The following is a 16,730-nucleotide window of genomic DNA, read 5'->3' as shown; positions in this document are numbered from 1 at the left end:
TAAACTTTGATAAGAGTTGACATGTATCAGCAGTAAATCCATCAGTAAACTGATGAGTGAATGTCTCTGTTTCTGCAGTAATGATGTGTTCATGACTCTCAGCACTTTATTTCCTCTGTGTACTTGAGTGAAATCTGCAGAGGAAACACACTTGATAGTAAAAGTGTGTGCAGGTGTGTGAGCTTGGAGCTCAGTGTGTTCACTCCAACACGTTAACATGAGAGCTGAAAGGAAGCAAGCTACGCTGCACAGCTGTTCCACTTCTGGTCTGAACAGGACTGAAGTCCCTGCTGCTCTTTATACTGGATGTGCTGCATCACTGACTGACAGCTGATCAAGTGAGTCTCACTAAACACTCATTTATCTCCTCTGTTCTTTCTTCTTCTCTCATCAGATGGAAGGATTGATCTCTGTCAGAGTGAGAGTGAACATCCAGGAGTGTTGAGAGAGGATCAGCTGGATCCTGATGATCCATCTGGAGTCTGGATCTGGATTTTGTGGTCTTCACTTAAGTCTCTTAACTGAGTCCAAACTGAACAGTTATCTCTGGATTTAGCTGAAGATAAAAACAGGTGTTATAAGTCAGACTGTGAGCCTGGGCTCATATTTATCAAGCGTCTCAGAATCACATTGAGAGTTAACGAGGACTAAAACTAATGAATGAAGCAGAAGAGAATTGACTGTGACTTTCAGCAGGAGAAGGATTACTGCTGGGAGAGAGTGAGATGTGGCTGGTTTACCACAGTCAGAGCAGCAGAGTAGAAATAATGTGTGTTCTGTCTCCTTATTCAACAATAATACGTTTTAATCTTCAACCCAACAGTGTTTACTGTTTTATTCCATTTCTATCATCACTGCTTAGCTGTTTGTTTTAGGATTGATTTAAAGATTTGATGACTTTAAAAGGCTCCAGATGACTTTTCAGAGTCTCAGTGTGTAAATATTAAAGGTATCCAGCTTTAATATACAGAAATATGTTCAAATGAACAGTTTATATCTCTTTAACAATGTGTGTGTTTAACAATAACTATATCATTTAAACTTGTAGGTGAGATCATGTGATCCAGCCCTATCCAATCACATCCTTTCCATCTAGTTTTCTACATTAGTGAAGCATCTTGCATGTATTGTACAACAGTGCACACAGCGATAATGATGCAAACAGACACAACTTGATTAAAAACATGAAATGTATCTTCTCCACTGTCCAACTCATCTCCAGCTGAACCTCCTGTTGACTTATGTGTCCTTACAGCTCTTTGAAATCTATCTGTGCCATCAGCAGTTTAAACACATCAATCATTCAATAAATAAAGCCTCCATTAGTTTTTCTCTAACTTCACACTGAGTGGAGGGAAATGAATTAGTGCTGATTATCAGCACAGATAAATATGGAGCCTGGTCTTTGCTGTCAGGGCTCTGGATCAACCTGTTTGATAAGTCTTTATCTTCCTTTAAATCACTTCTTCTAACTCACATATCCAGTGATCTACCACTTTTATATGCTGTACAGTTTTCTACTGGTCTGAAGGGAGGCTGGTGGGACCATGCTGATAATAAACAAAGACCTAATTCTAATAAACGTGGAAATAAATGAAGAGTCAGCATTTTTATCCTGTGTGGAGCTTCAGCTTCATGTTTAACATCTATTTTTATTGAAGTTATTTTTCTGTCTTTGTGTATAAATGAGAAATAATCAGAATAATTCCACATTCTGTTTAATGAATCTGATCATCCAGGCAGTATTATTAAACTTACATTTGTGAATGTAAAGACTTACAATAATATGTGACTCTGCCTTTTGCTTCAACACACTTCAGGGCAAACTCATTTTAACTATATTATCCCCTGTAGGTATAATACAACTTTCTTTGAACATTCCTACAGATGGACATTAGTTAACCTACATACAGTTTCTTGAGCACACACATCTCTGTTATGTAAATACACTTTGCCTAGACTTCTAAATAGCTGTTTTGCACTAATCTTCCCGTCCTTTGATGCTTCTCTTTGAGCAGTAACTAACAATCCCAGCTCCTTTTCTGCTTTTCACATGTAAGAAATCATGTAAACAATGCATACATAAGCGTCAACAACAAACTGCATATCATCTACATTTGCGTTCCAACATTTTAATAGAGTACTGATTTATCCAAATGTCATGAACCTGCCTTTTTATCAATATGTATATTTCTAGCTGTGCTGCCTCAAAAGTAAATTGAATAATCTCTACACTTACATAACAAACATTCAACACTATCATAGCTATTGCTCTCATCTGACACAACCTTCTTGATCTTTGCCATGATCTCCTCTGCATACTCTTTTATCCACATGTACATGCTGCAGAAATATATCTCATCTATTAGAATGATGGAAGCTGCAGTTCAGTCTGCGTCCACACGGAGGAGCCAAACCTCTATAGAGCTCAATGCTTTAACTACCACTCATAATACTTCTATGCTTTCACTGCTAGATTTCCCTCTGAAATGTAAAAAGTAGCATCACATGGAAATACTACAGTTAAGTACAAGTACCTCAAAAATGGTTCCATCTGAACATGTGACCACTGAGCATGATCACTACACACACACACACACACACACACACACACACACACACACACACACACACACACACACACACAGAGAGAGACACACAGACAGCTGTTCAGGTAGACAGGTAGGTGTATATATGATGTAGAGGTGCTTTATCATATGGAAACACTGGGTCACATGTTTTACACCTGCAGGCTCTCGATGGTGCGCTGCAGCGGGTCCACGGTCCAGAAGTCCCGGTTCCAGCCCAGAAACCAGCCGGTGAAGGTTGGCGGTTCAAATCCCTGCTTCAGCGTCACCGTGGGGGTGCAGGGGTCTCTGCCGGCCGGGTCGCTCTCCAGGTACCTTACAGCTACATGACAGTCTGACAGTTAGACCTGCTTACATGTTCACCTGTCCTCACCTGGTCCACATCATGTCTAACCTCCAGTCTCTCTCACCTGAAGCTGCGGCCTCGGTCTTCTCTTCCTCACGCGCCTCGTTTCCCATCCAGACAAACACCTGCAGGAAGAAGGAAGGAAAGGAGGAAGGAAGGAAGGAGGGAGTTTCCCATCCAGACAAACACCTGCAGGACCACACAGGAGGTGAGCAGTGTTGGCCACGTTACTTTGAAAAAGTCATTCATTATAGTTCCTCATTACTTCTCCCAAAAAGTACCTGAGTTACATCAATGTCAAAGTCATTCATTACCGTAACTTCCTTCTCTCCTTCCGTCCTTCCTTCCTTCCTTCCTTCCTTCCTTCCATCCTTCCTTCCTTCCTTCCTTCCTTCCATCCTTCCTTCCTTCCTTCCTTCCTTCCTCATTCCTTCTTTCCTCTCCTTCCTTCTCTCCTTCCTTCCTTCCTTCCTTCCTTCTTTCCTTCCTTCTTTCCTTCCTTCCTTCCTCATTTCCTTCCTTCTTTCCTTCCTTTCTCCCTCTTTTCCTCCCTTCCTTCCTTCTTTCCTCCTTTCCTTCTTTCCTCTCCTTCCTTCCTCATTACCTTCCTTCTTTCCTTCCTTTCTCCCTCTTTTCCTCCCTTCCTTCATTCTTTCCTCCTTTCCTCCTTTCCTTCGTTCCTTCCTCATTTCCTTCTTTCCTCTCCTTCCTTCCTTCTTTCCTTCCTTCCTCATTCCTTCTTTCTTCTCCTTCCTTCCTTCCTTCTTTCCTTCCTTCCTTCCTCATATCCTTCCTTCTTTCCTCCTTTCCTCCCTTCCTTCGTTCCTTCCTCATTTCCTTCTTTCCTCTCCTTCCTTCCTTCCTTCTTTCCCTCCTTCCTCATTCCTTCTTTCCTCTCCTTTTTCTCACTTCCTTCCTCTTTCCTCCCTTCCTTCGTTCCTTCCTCATTTTAAAGGAGGGAGGGAGGAGGGAGGGAAGAAGGAAAAGAGGAAGAAGGAAGGAAAGGAGGGAGGGAGGGAGAGAGGGAGGGAGGAAGAAGGAAGGAAGGAAAGGAGGGAGGAAGGAGGGAAGGAAGAAGGAAGGAAAGGAGGGAGGGAGGAGTAAGGAAGGAAGGAAGGAAGGAAGGAAGGAAGGAAGGAGGGAGTTACCTGAGTTACATGAATGTCAAAGTCATTGATTACCAGGAAAAGTAACTATTAGGTTTATTAATTGTTCAAATATGTGAAATGACTCGGCTGCCCCAACCAACAACAACTGGCCCAAAACACGTTCAAAGTTAAATGATGCTGAAGAAATGTTCTAAAAAGAAGTCGATAATAAAACTGTTCATGTAGCAGATGTGCAGCGATTGGTCTAATAAGCAGCAACACAAAGCTATCAGGACGCTTTGCTCTCACACTCACTGCATTGATAGTCACACACACACACACACACACACACACACACACACATACATACACACTCACACACATATACACACACACACACACACACACATACACACACAAACACACACACACACAGACAGACACACACATATACACACACACACACACACACACACAGATACACACACAAAGAAGGGAGGAAAGAAGGAAAGAGGGAGGAAAGAAAGAGAGAAGGGGGGAGGAAGGAAGAAGGAAAGGAGGAAGGGAGGAAAGAGGAAGGAAAGGAAGAAGGAAAGGAGGGAGGAGGGAGGGAGGAGGGAGGGAGGAAGAAAAGGAGGAAGGAAGGAGGGGAGGAAAGAAGAAAGGCGGGAGGAAGGAAGGAAAGGAGGGAAACAAAGGAGGGATGAAGGAAAGAAGAAAGGAGGGAGGAAAGAAAGACAGAAGGTGGGAATTAAGGGAAGGAAGGAAAGAAAGGAGGGAGGGAGGGAGGAAGGAAGAAGGAAGGAAAGGAGGGAGGGAGGAAGGAAGGAAAGGAGGAAAGGAGGAAGGAAGGATGGGAGGAAAGAAGAAAGGAGGGAGGGAGGAAAGAAGGAAAGAGGGAGGAAAGAAAGAGAGAAGGAAAGAAGGAAAAAAGGAACAGTTAAAACGGACGGGGACAATTTGACATAGAGACAAAGTTATAGTGAGTAGTGTTAGTAAATATAAACATAGAGACAAAGTTATAGTGAGTAGTGTTAGTAAATATAAACATAGAGACAAAGTTATAGTGAGTAGTGTTAGTAAATATAAACATAGAGACAAAGTTATAGTGAGTAGTGTTAGTAAATATAAACATAGAGACAAAGTTATAGTGAGTAGTGTTAGTAAATATAAACATAGAGACAAAGTTATAGTGAGTAGTGTTAGTAAATATAAACATAGAGACAAAGTTATAGTGAGTAGTGTTAGTAACCCTCCTTGAGTCAAGAAAGGAAGGGAGGAAGGAAGAAGGAAGGAAGGAAAGGAGGGAGGGAGGAGGTAGGAAGGGAGGGAGGAAGGAAAGGAGGGAGGGAGGAGGGAGGGAGGAAGGAAAGGAGGGAGGGAGGAGGGAAGAAAGAAGGAAGGAAATGAGGGAGGAAGGAAGGAAGAAGGAAAAGAAGGAGAGAGGAAAGAAGGAAAGAGGGAGGAAAGAAAGAGAAAAGGGGGAGGAAGGAAGAAGGAAAGGAGGGGGGGAGGAAAGAAGGAAAAAGGGAGGAAAGAAAGAGAAGGGGGAGGAAGGAAGAAGGAAATGAGGGAGGGAGGAAAAAAGGAAAGAGGGAGGAAAGAAAGAGAGAAGGAGGGAGGAAAGAGAGTCAGTCTTAAAAAATATAGAACATTTGAGATAAAGATGACTATCCACACAGGATAAACATATCCCGGCTTAATCCCTTATCTTGGTTTTGTGCAATACCCCTCAGGTTAGCCATTCAGCATCAGTTACCATGGTGATTTACCCCGGAGCAGGTTAGCCGTTCAGCATCAGTTACCATGGTGATTTACCCCGGAGCAGGTTAGCCGTTCAGCATCAGTTACCATGGTGATTTACCCGGAGCAGGTTAGCCGTTCAGCATCAGTTACCATGGTGATTTACCCGGAGCAGGTTAGCCGTTCAGCATCAGTTACCATGGTGATTTACCCCGGAGCAGCCGTTCAGCATCAGTTACCATGGTGATTTACCCCGGAGCAGGTTAGCCGTTCAGCATCAGTTACCATGGTGATTTACCAGGTAAGAAGTGAACCAGTGTCGTAGGACGGAAAACCCAGAGTTAAGCCTGAAGTTACCTCCATAAGAGAAAATCTGTTCTTGTCTGAATGTTCCCAGAATAAAAGCTTTTTTCTGCAGCCCTGCTTTCACCTTCAGTCTTTTACATTTGGGTCCACCTGCTCCCCTCTCCCTGACACACATCATAGTACACTGTCTGTTATTTAATGTGACAGTTCAACTATAACATCATGAAACACTTTCAGGTTTTTGGGTTAGTTTAGTTCAACTTTAATTAGTTTTGATGAGTCTGACAGCTCCGTCAATCTGTAAAAACTCAATTCAAATGTGACTTTTGAAATAATTTAAAACATACAGCAAAGTATGGATCAGCTGTTCTCACTTCACCTCAGTCCTTCCTCAGTTTAAATTCATTGTTTTTTCTTTGTCAGTTTATGTCAATAAAACTTTACGTGAGAACTTTGTAGTGAATGTTTTGCTGGTTTTGTTCGTTATCTGTTCGGCACAAACACCACTGATGTTAGTCAATGTTTGACAGCATCAGAAAATAATTAACATAACATATAATAATAATATTAATTATAATAACAATAATATGTAGTTATTGTTTTAGTAGAAAGAAATCAAACAAAGTCTGTCAAAATGTTATAACATTCACATGTCGTAGACATGTCACACTGTACACTATATATATATATATATATATATATATATATATATATATATATAGATATAGATATAGTTAGTTAGTTAGTTTCTCCTCATATTATATTGATAATATAACAGAATTCTTCATTCTTTATCATTTCAACTTTCTGTTCCTGGCTCAGTCTGCAGCAGATCGCTCACACTGAGTCTGTCCACTAGATGGCAGCAGAGCGCTGACTCTTATCTTCTATTAACTCCTCATCTGATTTTGATGGTCTGATAGACTTAAGGGGTTGTTTTTCAAACCCCTGGACCCCCCTAGGAAGACCAGGCTTAAGCCCCGGATGTCTATGATGTCTGGCACCGCCCCTGCAGTCAACATTACTCCTGTTATTATTCTTTGTTCCTGGTCTTCATCTGATTTGGGGAATCATGCTCTCAGTGATGGACTACAGTTCCCATGATGCTCTGGGTGATGTCACAGGAAGTGTAGCGCTGCCATGGATTCAGTGAGTTAGCTGTGGGCTGGACCAATATATAATGTACAGCTGATCTTTGAGCTCTGAGCTGCTTTATGCTTTTATTGGTGTTCATTGTCTCAGAGTGACAGCAACCTGACGAAGCTCTTTATGAAACAGACCTGGTCCAGACAGCAGAGAGCTGCACAGAGAAAACCTTCATAGGAAGAAGTTGAGTAAGTGGACCTTTGTTTGCTTTGAATTGTCTTCATTAGGATCTCTAATGTTTCCTCATCATGTATGTATGTGTGTGTGTGAGTAGGTGTGTGTGTTTATGTGTGTGTATATGTATATGTGTGTGAGAGTAAGTGTGTGTGTTTGTGTGTGTGTATATGTATGTTTTTGTGTGTGTGTGTGTGTGAGTAGGTGTGTGTATATGTGTGTATATATGTGTGTGTGAGAGTAGGTGTGTTTGTGTGTGTGTGTGTGTGTGTGTGTGTGTGTGTGTGTGTGTGTGTGTGTGTGTGTGTGTGTGTGTAAATGTGTGTGTGTGTGTGAGAGAGAGTAGGTGTGTGTGTTTGTGTGTGTATATGTACATGTGTGTGTGTGAGAGTAGTTGTGTGTGTGAGTGTGTGTGTGTGTGTGTGTGTGTGAGAGAGAGTGTGTGTGTGGTCCTCTTTGCAGTAGATGGAGAGCTTCTCTGTGGACTTCAGTCACCTTCCCCCTCCTGATCATCATGCTTGTTGAGGATCTTCTAAAGAGGAACTGTATCAGCGTCTCCTCATGGCTGCACTAAAGCCTTGAGCAGAGTAACAACAGGAAGATTTGTATTGTTGTTGAATGTTCGGTTTATATAAACAATGGACAGATAAATAGCAGTTTGGTAGCTGGTTGCTAACGTTAGCTTTGCACTTGTTCATGTTTAGAATAGATAACATGTTCATGTGTGTTCAGCTGGGAGCCTTGCAGGCGTCCACACAGTTCAGATATCCAGTTAAACGTACATTAAATATAAATGTAATGTTTGTATTTTACAGGCTGAGTATCAGTACTCACTACCTTTTTAAGGTCAACACCAAATAATATCAAATGATTGCAAAGCATTCAACTTTTCACAGCGCCACATAGTGGACACAGGAAGTGACAGTCAGCTGTTCTCTGGTCAATGTGTTGCTGCAACAAGTTGCTCTGCAGTAACATCAAACAACGAGCACAATCATCTCTGCTCATAGCTTTAAGTTATTATTATTATTATTATTGTTGTATAACGAATGTTCTACTTTAAGTTTGACGTAGATGTAATGTCTCCAGACTTACAACAGGAAGTCATTTTACATTTACAGACGTCATACTTTAACAAATTCCTCCTGAAGAATGAACCAGAGCCACTTCAGCCCCTCCAAAGGGTCAGCAGATAAATGTGAGGGCTGCTGAGATGATTCATGGGAAAGAAGAAAAAACTAAGTTCTGATTCACTAATGTGTTTTCAGGTTTTGGACTTTTTCTCTAATCTTTGATTTTTGCTGAAATATTGAATCATTTGAACATTTATTGAAATGAAAGCATGTGAGAGGTTTAGAGCTCTCTCTCTCTCTCTCTCTCTCTCTCACACACACAGACACACACACACACACACAACTTCCAGTAAAGAAGGGGCAGACTAAACAGGGAGGAGCACCGAAAGTGAAAGTGTTCAGTCAGACGCCATTTCACATCAGAGCAGAAGCAGGAAAACAGTGTGATTTACAACCTCAGTTGAACCAAGGTGCTGCAGTTATTAAGCACAAGTGTATTTTTTATTCATATCTCAAAGTAGGAAGAAATGTTTTGAAGTTGCTGTGATTACCCCCCACTCATTCACAGTCACACACACACACACACACACACACACACACACACACACACACACACGTGACTTCCAGTAAAGCAGAAGGAGGAACAAACAGACAGGAAGTTAAAGTTTCAAGTGTTCAGTCAGACGCCATTTCACATCAGAGCAGAAGCAGGAAAACAGTGTGAGGCAGGTGAGTGTTAATATCAGGACTGTAAATAATGATTACTGTCATTATTGATCAATCTGATGATTTTTAATCACATTCATTGTTTAGTTGATTAAATGTGAAATGACAGAGTTTGAGGTGTTGAAACGTTGTTTTCCTGGTTTGTGCGTCCTCAGCGATGTCACGTGACTCACTGCTGAGCTCTAAATAGAGAGAAGTCACAGTTAAGAAGCACACACATGTTTATCTGAAGTCTGTTTGTTGGATTTAAACCAGAGTCAAAGTTTCTCTTTGTGATGACTAGAAAACACACATGGTTGTAGTTAAAGTCATGTAAACTAATAAGAAGCTACTAAGTTGAGAGGCAGGACTGGGTTTATTATACTGTGTATGTGTGTGTGTCTCCAGTGTTACTGGTTTACCTCTCAGACTCCAGAAGATGAAGAAAGAGGAGGAAGAGGAGGACGGAGCAGAGTCTGTAATATCCAGCTGTCTGTCTATGAAGAGTGACCGGTCCAGATATCGTCCTCCACTCTTCAGTAATGAACCTGGACCCTCAGACACAAAGTAAGAGACTGTTTCTACTGTAAACTGACCTAAAGATGATTAAGTTTAATATCATTTGATAATCTACATTACAACAATATTTGTTTTATTATCTTTTTGTAGTCTGAGCATTGACTTCATTACTTCATAAACCTCAGATCTGTGTGGTGGAGTAGGCCGTTCTCATCTTCTGTTCGTATGATATCGTACGAATCTAATTACATGCAGTGACACAAGTGATCAGTGCGCCTCCGCAACCAAATCTCACGGCTGTTCTTAAAATAGCCCTGAAATTTAATCTATTGATTAAAATCCAGTAATCCACGAATATTATATATTACTTTAAAAATATAAACGCTATATTATTAAACATTTAACCAGGAGGTGTGACCCCTTTTGTGTCTTTATATGTCCCGGAAAGACCGGCTACTTCACTGACGACTTTATTTATATCCTCAACATTTCTTAACATAAAAACAAGAAAGTGTCTTGGATGACTCGCCGAAATGTTGGCTGAATGTTATGACCATCAGTTTTTATTATTTCACTTTCGATTGTGAGAAATACGTTTTGTTTCTGCTGCTTTGGACATTAGCCTAAGTGGCTACTTTAGCCTACCCATGATCCTCAGTGAATGTAACTTGTTGTGAGGAATAAAAAGAGAAATAAACGTTCATGTCTCAATATTCTGCTCATAGTTGTCTACAGCGTATATATGTCTATGGTCTACACGTATCTGCAGCTCAGATACACAATATGATGATAATAATAAGGCTGTGAAACAAGCGCTTACATTAGGAGGCAATCCCCAGTGACGCCATGCGCTCCCAGAAGGGAACCCCGGCCCTCGGCCCCCTCCCACCTTTTTATATTTCATTGAGAAAAGATCACCCGGCGTCACGGCAGGTGGAAAGAGTCTTTAAAATGCCTGTTGATGACATTTATGCCGATAAATGTACAATATATTGTCCAAAGCTTCATATAGTAACCATAAACAAACTGTAGTTTGTCAGTTCTTATTACGAAATGTTATCAGTGTTTATCGTTGCTATGGTGGTTGCTAAGGACTCAACCCGGTGAAGTGTCTCCGGGTGAAGGGGTCACTGGCCATAATGATGAGTCTCTGAGCATCATCGTCGCCCTGCACTTTGCAACCCTGAACTCTTTCACCACAGATGAGAATGGGAGCTGGATCTGGTCTGATGTGATGTAGAGCCCCACAGCTGTGAGGCTGGGAGGGACTTATTGACTCTCCTCTCCACCCCTCCATAGTCTTTGGCATTTCATAGACTGTTAGGAGCCACATCAATGCTGGTAAATCCAGGACTTAAACTTGCCAGGTAGACTTTATCTATCGATCTTCCTCAGACATTCATCTGCCTGTTTTTCTGTGTAGATGTTATTCTTGTCACTGCTGGTGTCATCAGGTACCTTCCCAGGTATTTTATGGGGTTCTCCTTGATGGTTGGGATAACTTCTCCATGGACTTCAGTCACCTTCTCCCTCCTGATCATCATGCTTCTTGACTTCTTAGACTAGAAGACCCTCCTTGACCATGATGCCAGCTCTCCAGAGTCTTCAGGATCCACTTTGCCTACACATGTGATGTGGTTGTTATGGTGAGGTCATCCATAAATCCTCTTATTGGGGGTTTCCTGTCTCCAACTGAAGTCTCTGGTCCCCTGGCCCCCACTGCTGATGCAGTGATAAGAGGTTGTGGAGTAAAGTGCCATATGCATTGGGTAGGTCTAGCCAGACTATTGTTAGGTTGCCCTTGTTCCTATGTATCAGCCAGCTCAGTATGGTGGTTCGTTCCTGGCACCCAGAGAACCCTGGGACCCCGCTCTTCTGGACTGATGACTATGCAGTCATTCTCCATCATGTAGGCTGTAATCCGTCTCACCAAGACTGAGAACATCTGGGTCTTCACACATAGAAGAGAGATGTTTCTACACTGGACTCCCTTCTCCTTCAGCACAAAGCAGCCCTCTGCCCATATTTTCCAGAGGAGCTTCCACAGCCTGCGTACTAATAGTGAGCATTTCTTGTAGACTTTATAGGACAGGCTACTTGGTCCAGGGGCAGATGCTGTTCTGGCCTTCTTTACCACCTCTTCCGCTTCCTTCTGGGGTGGTTCTCTAGTGTCTCTCTGCTCATCTTTGGGTGGTCAACCAGGTCCTGGTCCCTGCCCTGAGGAGTTCCTCAACCTTCTCCTTAGAGCTAGAGTTAGTGTGCTGGATCTAGCTTCCCCCAGCAAGGCCTTAGTGAACCTGTAGGAGTCCTTGATGAACTGGGCATTCCTCAGTCTGCACAGGTGGTCTCTGAGCCCAGAGTTTAGGTCTTTAATGGGCTCTCTCTCCTCTTCTGTGGCTTTTGTGCTGGTGCTCTTTCTTTCCTCTGTGCCAAAGCGCTCCTTTGCTATATTGTAGGTGATTGCTGTCATCAGCTTCCAGGATTTTGTCTAGTTCCTCATCTAGTTGTTGTCACTCCACGTTGCTGCTCATCCTGGGCCATTTAACTCTCTCTTGCAGGTTGAGGTTGGCAGGAGGCATCAGTGTGGTCTGTTGTGTAGTTCTGAGGTAAGGAGGAGCTTGGTGTTGCCCCCCTCAGCTGCACCAGAGTTACCTTTTCTCCACACTGGGTTGATGCATCTTCAGCCTGTTGATGTTCTTGCAGACTTTGCCACTGTGGCATTTAACTTCTGGTGCACTGGACTCTCTTTAGTCATGTTTCAGTCCTGGCTGTTACCACTGAGTCTACTGCCCCCCCCCCCCTCTCTCTGGGGGTATTGTTCTGTATCGTGGTCTGTAGTTTTGGTGTCCTCTTGTGAGTGCTGTGCCTGAGGTTGCTAGCCTCGGGCACACATGCTAAACTTTCCTGGAGGTCATCTGTCTTTCCAGTGTCACCAGTCGTCCCTCGTTGCTATCCAGACTTTTCCTGGAAGTCACCAGTTGTCCAGAGTTTGCTTGTTGAGGATCTTCTAAAGAGGAACTGTATCAGCGTCTCCTCATGGCTGCACTAAAGCTTTGAGCAGAGTAACAACAGGAAGATTTGTATTGTTGTTGAATGTTCGGTTTATATAAACAATGGACAGATAAATAGCAGTTTGGTAGCTGGTTGCTAACGTTAGCTTTGCACTTGTTCATGTTTAGAATAGATAACATGTTCATGTGTGTTCAGCTGGGAGCCTTGCAGGCGTCCACACAGTTCAGATATCCAGTTAAACGTACATTAAATATAAATGTAATGTTTGTATTTTACAGGCTGAGTATCAGTACTCAGTACCTTTTAAGGGAAGTCAACACCAAATAATATCAAATGATTGCAAAGCATTCAACTTTTCACAGCGCCACATAGTGGACACAGGAAGTGACAGTCAGCTGTTCTCTGGTCAATGTGTTGATGCAACAAGTTGCTCTGCAGTAACATCAAACGAGCACAACCATCACTACTCATAGCTTTAATTATTATTATTATTATTATTGTTGTCTAACTAATGTTCTACTTTAAGTTTGACGTAGATGTAATGTCTCCAGACTTACAACAGGAAGTCATTTTACATTTACAGACGTCATACTTTAACAAATTCCTCCTGAAGAATGAACCAGAGCCACTTCAGCCCCTCCAAAGGGTCAGCAGATAAATGTGAGGGCTGCTGAGATGATTAATGGGAAAGAAAAAAAAACTAAGTTCTGATACACTAATGTGTTTTCAGGTTTTGGACTTTTTCTCTAATCTTTGATTTTTGCTGAAATATTGAATCATTTAAACATTTATTGAAATGAAAGCATGTGAGAAGTTTAGAGCTCTCTCTCTCTCTCTCTCACACACACACACACACACACACACATACACACATACACACACACACACACACACACACACACACACACACACACACACGACTTCCAGTAAAGACGGGGCAGACTAAACAGGGAGGAGCACCGAAAGTGAAAGTGTTCAGTCAGACGCCATTTCATATCAGAGCAGAAGCAGGAAAACAGTGTGATTTACAACCTCAGTTGAACCAAGGTGCTGCAGTTATTAAGCACAAGTGTATTTTTTATTCATATTTAAAAGTAGGAAAAAATGTTTTGAAGTTGCTGTGATCACCCCCCTCACTCACCGTCACACACACACACACACACACACACACACACACACACACACACATACACATACACACACACACACACACACACACACACACACACACACACACACACACACACACACACACACACGTGACTTCCAGTAAAGCAGAAGGAGGAACAAACAGACAGGAAGTTAAAGTTTCAAGTGGTCAGTCAGACGCCATTTCACATCAGAGCAGAAGCAGGAAAACAGTGTGAGGCAGGTGAGTGTTAATATCAGGACTGTAAATAATGATTACTGTCATTATTGATCAATCTGATGATTATTGATCGCATTCATTGTTTAGTTGATTAAATGTGAAATGACAGAGTTTGAATGTAGAATGTAGGCAGCAGGTTTAACAGGAAAGAAGAACATGTGCAACAAAATAATATCTCTATTGATTTCCATCCATCATGTTGAGTTGTAAAACTCTTCATACAATCATCAGACTCTAGTTTATAGTTTATATTGTTTATTTGTTGCACAGAAAGAAAAATAATACACAATACAAGAAAAGTGATATATAAGCAGAACTTGTTGAGATGAAGAAAAGAAAACAATAACTAACAAAAGAGAAATGTGCAGAAGGATCAATAAAAGCCATGAGGGCTTACTGAGTGCTCCTCCTACTGTGAGACATACAACATAAAAACTGAAGAGTAAAGAAAAACAGACACAAACAAACAAAAGCATTAAAAACTAACAAGAAAGGTGACAAAGTACCAATGCATAGAATAAATCACAGAGGGAAGCTGCTGACTTTATTGATGCTACTTATTAAAGTGTGTCTGGGTTTAAATACTTGTATCTGATAGAATAATGAGTAGACAGGAGCAGAGATAGACTCACCTTGCTGGAGGACCTGAGGACCAATCAGCAGGCTGAACACTGATGATGTGCAGGTGGAGGCAGACTGACACTTCAATCAGATCATGTAGTTCAACCTAAAATACTCCCAAACACAGTCAGAAGCATTTCTCTGTTTTACTAGTCCTGTAATGTAAACCCCCCCACTCTGAGCTGCCTGTTCCACCAGTACACACTGACCTCTGGTGGCTGTGCTGAGTACTACAACACATCACATCAGTACAGCTTCTTTGGATCAGTCAGTAAGAGGAAGAGGAGCCTCTGTGTTTCTAACTACTCTGTTATACTGTAATACTTTGATAGCAGCCAAACCTGATCTGCTGGCACAAAGAGCTCAAAGACAAATAACTTTCCATCATTAGACTGTTTTATTTGTGTGTGTAAATGTCAAATGACAGAAAGTAGATATAAGTATGAAATGACAGAACCAAAACATTTGAGCTCTTTTGTTTTTGGTGTCTTGTAGAAATGTTGTTAGAGGATTGGATCATACTGAGGGACTCTGCAGTATTTAGTCCTTCTTCTAGGAGAACCAGTAAACATACTGTAGTACTAGTACTGTAGTAGAAACCTCCTTTCATCACTGATATATGTTCTGGTTACAATAAGACTGTTATATATATTATTACTGATAGAGAACAAAATAAAGAGGTTTTCTTGTAGTTTGTGTATATTGAGGTGAGGAGTTGGACAGGAAGTGTGACAGTTGTTGATGTCAGAGGAACATTGGTGACCCAGTCTGAGTTACAGTATTATGATCATTACTGTCAGAGGGTTTAGTTTAGTCTCCCTGTGGACTGTAGCTGCACATTTATCTGTTAACACAGAACACACCTTTACTGGACAATAAGTGTTTTTACTACAGTGAGGAAGTATTTGTGTCTGTTTGTACCAAACAGCAGACCAACAGTCATAAAACTTCACAAAGATCATAAATTACAGACATGTGACTTCTAATAAAGAAGAAGGGAGGAGCAGACAGGTAGGGAGTAAAGGGGAAAGTCTGTTCAGTCATCAGAGCAGAAGCAGGAAAACAGTGTGAGGCAGGTGAGTGTTAATATCAGGACTGTAAATAATGATTACTGTCATTATTGATCAATCTGATGATTATTGATCACATTCATTGTTTAGTTGATTAAATGTGAAATGACAGAGTTTGAGGTGTTAAACGTTGTTTCCTGTTGTTGTTTTCCTGGTTTGTGCGTCCTCACAGCGATGTCACGTGACTCACTGCTGAGCTCTAAATAGAGAGAAGTCACAGTTAAGAAGCACACACATGTTTATCTGAAGTGTGTTTGTTGGATTTAAACCAGAGTCAAAGTTTCTCTTTGTGATGACTAGAAAACACACATGGTTGTAGTTAAAGTCATGTCAACTAATAAGAAGCTACTAAGTTGAGAGGCAGGACTGGGTTTATTATACTGTGTATGTGTGTGTGTCTCCAGTGTTACTGGTTTACCTCTCAGACTCCAGAAGATGAAGAAAGAGGAGGAAGAGGAGGACGGAGCAGAGTCTGTAATATCCAGCTGTCTGTCTATGAAGAGTAACCAGTCTGAACCTGAACCTCCAAACTTCAGTAATGAACCTGGACCCTCAGACACAAAGTAAGAGACTGTTTCTACTGTAAACTGACCTGAAGATGATTCAGTTTAATATCATTTGATAATCTACATTACAACAATATTTGTTTTATTATCTTTTTGTAGTCTGAGCATTGACTTCATTATTTTATAAAAGTCAGATCTATGTGGTGGAGGGAATCCAGTAGCACTGCATTGTGGGTAATGTAGGCAGCAGGTTTAACAGGAAAGAAGAACATGTGGAATAAAATAATATCTCTATTGATTTCCATCCATCATGTTGAGTTGTGAAAACTCTTCATACAATCATCAGACTCTAGTTTTTAGTTTATATCGTTTATTTATTGCACAGAAAGAAAAATAATACACAATACAAGAAAAGTGATATATGCAGAACTTGTTGAGATGATGAAAAGAAAACAATAACTAAC

At 41.4% G+C, this 16,730-nt stretch overlaps 1 protein-coding gene and 1 long non-coding RNA gene across 2 annotated transcripts in view; both read left to right on the top strand.

Annotated features, from left to right (window-relative positions):
• LOC128364786 (NACHT, LRR and PYD domains-containing protein 12-like) overlaps positions 1–610 on the top strand; it is a 13,606-nt gene extending 12,996 nt beyond the window's left edge. Inside the window, exon 11 of the mRNA XM_053325399.1 lies at positions 395–610. Within this exon, the coding sequence (XP_053181374.1) occupies positions 395–407 (13 nt within the window). The 3' untranslated portion in view covers positions 408–610. The remainder of the gene's footprint in view (positions 1–394) is intronic.
• Positions 611–7,310: 6,700 nt separating this feature from the next.
• LOC128364794 (uncharacterized) lies at positions 7,311–16,178 on the top strand. Its single transcript, XR_008321784.1, has 3 exons — positions 7,311–7,405; positions 9,578–9,736; positions 16,165–16,178. It is a non-coding gene; the product is annotated as an uncharacterized LOC128364794 (long non-coding RNA).
• Positions 16,179–16,730: the final 552 nt, after the last annotated feature.

Source organism: Scomber japonicus, chromosome 9, assembly GCF_027409825.1.
Source record: "Scomber japonicus isolate fScoJap1 chromosome 9, fScoJap1.pri, whole genome shotgun sequence".
NCBI lineage: Eukaryota > Metazoa > Chordata > Actinopteri > Scombriformes > Scombridae > Scomber > Scomber japonicus.
Note: the sequence above shows the minus strand (reverse complement) of the source record. Positions and strands in the feature narration are given on the sequence as shown.